Source organism: Plecotus auritus (assembly GCF_963455305.1).
Source record: "Plecotus auritus genome assembly, chromosome: 9".
Taxonomy (NCBI): domain Eukaryota; kingdom Metazoa; phylum Chordata; class Mammalia; order Chiroptera; family Vespertilionidae; genus Plecotus; species Plecotus auritus.
This window is the reverse complement of record NC_137783.1, coordinates 114,651,683-114,655,972: the sequence shown is the minus strand read 5'-3', so window position 1 is coordinate 114,655,972 and position 4,290 is coordinate 114,651,683. Positions and strand designations below refer to the sequence as shown.

The window sequence follows — 4,290 nt, the reverse complement described above, 5'->3', positions numbered from 1 at the left end:
CCAGCACTTGCTCTAATCCTTATAAGGGTTTCAAAGGAAATGGCGTCCTGCCTGCCCTCCCAGCTTGCGGTGCAGGAGCTGGGCGCCCTGGGCTTTCCCCAGGAAGCCCAACGAAAGGGAGTGGAGAGAAATAGAAGCAAACGGGGTAATGCTACCCAACAGTAAGAACTAGAGAAGCAGGAAATGGGCCCTGCAGCTAAACCCTGGCGAGGACTATTGGCAACATACCACAGGATGCCGCGCCCGCCCACAGTTCACATGGCACAGCCTGCCCAGCCACGAAGCGAGGCCTCGGGCCCAGACAGGCTTAGGTCTGTAGTGGAACATTGGGGACATCCAAGAGCCTCCCCAAGGCTGCCAGTCTGGGGGCGCAAACACGACCCTCAGAGGCACAAGAGGCCGAAGGCGGGCTGCTGAGCAGGCCCCTTTGGTTATCCCTGGGCTGCGCTAACATACACACTGTAGTTTCTCTGCCCACCTGACGCAGACTGCAACATTTTCCATGGCTCGCCCTTTCTGGTGGAGCGTATGTTCCAGAAAGAGGCACACCAGGGAATTGGGGCCGAGAAGAAGTCAAACTCAGAGTGAGTTTGCGGGATGATGTGGGGTTGAGGCTGGGCCAACCTGCTTCCCCGCGGGTCCCCGGGGCGGGGCAGCAGAAGGGGGAACGCTTCCTCGGGACCCCGCCGCCCGCCGACATCCCGCCCCTCGCCCTCCCTCCTGCCGCCCGAGAAGGCCAACTCCGCCTGCCTGAGTCACGGCTGGAGCTGGGGAGGAGCCGGGGAAAGGCGGCCCCAGCCCAGAGCTCAGTCGGCGGTCGCAGGGAGAGCAGGCCGAGGATCATGGGGGAGAGCGCGCTGGACCCGGGGTCGGCGCCCCGAGCGCCGGCGGAGGGCCCGGTGCACGCCGTGACCGTGGTGACCCTGCTGGAGAAGCTGGCCACCATGCTGGAGACACTGCGGGAGCGGCAGGGGGGCCTGGCGCAGAGGCAGGGCGGCCTGGCCGGCTCGGTGAGCCGCATCCAGAGCGGTTTGGGCGCGCTGAGCCGCAGCCACGACACCACCAGCAACACGCTGGCGCAGCTGCTGGCCAAGGCGGAGCGCGTGGGCTCGCACGCCGATGCCGCCCAGGAGCGCGCCGTGCACCGTGCCGCCCAGGTGCAGCGGCTGGAGGCCAACCACGGGCTGCTGGTGGCGCGCGGGAAGCTCCACGTCCTGCTCTTCAAGGTCAGTGACTTCAGGCGTCCCCCAATCCGGGGCCTTTTCCCGCCTCCCGGCCACCATCTGGGGGCTCCCCGCTCCCATCCGCCCACCACACCCACATTCCTGGCCCTGCCCTGGGGAACAGACTTCCAGAGCCGCACCCGCTCCCCACACCCAGCCCGTTTCCCCCGCCCCTCCCCGCCCACGCCTGAACCGGTCTGGCCAATCAAAACCCGGCCAGCTCTAGTCAGGACACGTCCACGGAATTTGCTCCAAGTCTCACCCCATCCCTGAAAGAAAATAACGGTGGTGGAAGTGCATCCCGCGACAGCGCATCGCCCCTCCTCCAGTTCTTGCCCCTGCGGCCACCCTCCTCCTCTCAGGCGCCTAAGCGGGTCCCACCTATTTAACGAACTTCTGCAGTTCTCCCCGCCCCCTACTTTCCCACGCCTGCCTTTTCTTTCCCACTCGGGGCGGGCTCCCCTGCTGTAATTGAGGAGTGAGGCCCAGGCTGGTGCGGGGTAGGGGGCTGCCAGAGTCAGTGCTGTGTCCATCACCTGCAGGAGGAGGCTGAAATCCCAGCCAAAGCCTTCCAGAAGGCGCCGGAGCCCTTAGGCCCGCTGGAGCAGTCTGAGCCCACCCCAGAGCAGCTGGAGGCTGAAGTTGGGGAGAGCTCGGATGAGGAGCCTGTGGAGTCCAGGGCGCGGCGGCTGCGGCGCACGGGTTTAGAGAAGGTACAGAGCCTGCGAAGGGCCCTTTCCGGCAGAAAAGGCCCTGCGGCGCCCACGCCTGTCAAGCCTCCCCGCCTTGGGCCTGGCCGGAGCGCTAATGGCCAACCCGAAGAAGCCCTGCCTGCGCTGGAGTCCAAGCTGGAGCCAGAACCTCCGCAGGACACCGAGCAAGATCCAGGGAGACCTGGGGCTGCCCAGTTGGCTGTGCTCCAAATAGAGAGTGCGGCCTGATGGCTGGTGCGCCTGCCTCCCCTGTGCCTAAGCCTAGTCCCAAAATAAATCTTCCTCTCGGAAGGCAGCATTCACGCCCAAATAAGGAGTGAATCCTGCGTCCACAGCCCAGCTTTGGTCCTCCCTCCCGGGATCCTTCAGCCCAGCACCCTGGGTCCTGGGAGCAGCCAGCCACTCACACCTGCTTGTACTCACCATCAATAAAAACAATGTTACCTAATCCAGACTCCATGGGAAGGGGTAAGGGGGCAAGGAATAAGACAAAACGTGGGAACCAGGAATGTGGCTTCCGTTTCAGATCACTGTATGATTTCTCTAGTTTCCACTGAATCCGAGGCTCCACTCCCGGGGCACATGCAAATATCCTGCTGGCCGCTCGCTCCTTAGATGCTTTCCTCATGGGGACACACCCTGTACAGTCCCTTGCTATAGGTTCTCAATACATGTCAACTTGTGGTTTTACTCTTAGTCTCTTCTTCCTCTACCACCTCCTAAGAGTTGGGTTTCCCAGGATTCTGTTCTCAGCATTCTTCTCATTCTGGGTACCACTCAATTAACATTCACTTCTATCAGCCACATACCCCCAGACCACTGCCTTGAGCTGAAAATACTGCAAATTCAATGTGTTCAACCTAACTTCTACTGTGTAATCAAGCCCAATTTCAGTTCTGCAGCTATTTACTGAACACTTACTATCTATTATTCAAAACTGCTCCTCCTCTCGTGTTTTCTTTACTAATGAATGGCGCCATCATTCATAAGGAAATCTGGCAGTCCTCTGACAAGTCCCTCTCACACTCCTCTACCACATGGAAACAGTTGTTCTATTGCTTTGACCTCTGCAATCTGTCCACTTTTCTTTTAAAAAATATATATATATCTTTGTTGCTTTCAGAGAGGAAGGGAGAGGGAGAGAGAGATAGAAACATCAATAATGAGAGAGAATCATTGATCAGCAGCCTCTTGCACGCCCCATACTGGGGATCAAACCTGCAACCCGGGCATGTGCCCTGACTGGGTATTGAACCATGACCTCCTGGTTCATAGGTTGATACTCAACCACTGAGTCATGCTGGTTGGGCTGTCAACTTTTCTTTTCTTTTTTCTTTTTCTTTTTATATATATTTTATTGATTTTTTACAGAGGGGAAGGGAAAGGGATAGAGAGTTAGAAACATCGATCAGCTGCCTCCTGCACACCCCCCACTGGGGACGTGCCCGCAACCAAGGTACATGCCCTTGACCGGAATTGAACCTGGGACCTTTCAGTCCGCAGGCTGACGCTCTATCCACTGAGCCAAACCGGTTTCGGCTGTCCACTTTTCTTAATACGCATGGCCACTGTTCCATTTCAGGCCTTCCCTTTCACCTGACATTCACATTATGTGAATTGCCAACGGATCCTAATCACCCTCTTGATTCAGACCCTTCAATGGTTCCCCATCACCTTAGAATAAAGTCCAAGCTCTTTAACATTACCTTCAATGTCTCCGTATAACCTTGCTACTTCCCTTAATTCTACTAAATTGGACTAAGCAATGTGTTCTAACTCTCCTCTCTACTGTCCTGCAAAACTCAGCAAGCTACCCCTGTCTCAGGGCCAGAGGCTTCTCTTCCTTGCTCCCAGCACCACCTGCACACCTCAGTGCTACTTGCACTAATCCTGATTATTAGCAATTTCTCTCCCAACCCCACACCACTAGACTGTGGCTCCTTTGCAGTAGGGACCGTTTTATTCATTTCTGTATTTCTCACACCAAATACTATGCTTAGCACCCAGTAGGGCCTCATAAAGCAAGAACATCTCACAGAAGCAGGAGGGATTGGCTAGGGATGAGAGCATGGTCATCCACTCATTGATTCAGTCCTTGCCTATGAAAATGTTTTCTAGTCCTTACCTGTGTTCCAGGCTTTATGCTAGGACTTGTGAACACCGAGATGACAACCCTTTCTGAGTCTGTCAAGGACCTCAGAGTTTAGGGAAATACAAACATAATTACTAGAGGCCCAGTGCACGAATTTGTGCACCAGTGGGGTCCCTCGGCTTGGTCTGTGGGATTGGGCCAAAACCAGCTCTCTGACATCCCCCAAGGGGTCCCGGATTGCAAGAGGGCACAGGCCAGACCA

The 4,290-nt window shown here is 56.6% G+C and overlaps 1 protein-coding gene across 1 annotated transcript; it reads left to right on the top strand.

Annotated features, from left to right (window-relative positions):
- Window positions 1-551: 551 nt before the first annotated feature.
- Window positions 552-2,384, top strand: CAVIN3 (caveolae associated protein 3). Its single transcript, XM_080640052.1, has 2 exons — window positions 552-1,226; window positions 1,766-2,384. Exons 1-2 carry the CDS (start codon window positions 843-845, stop codon window positions 2,162-2,164), a joined length of 783 nt encoding a protein of 260 aa, XP_080496178.1. The 5' UTR covers window positions 552-842; the 3' UTR covers window positions 2,165-2,384.
- Window positions 2,385-4,290: the final 1,906 nt, after the last annotated feature.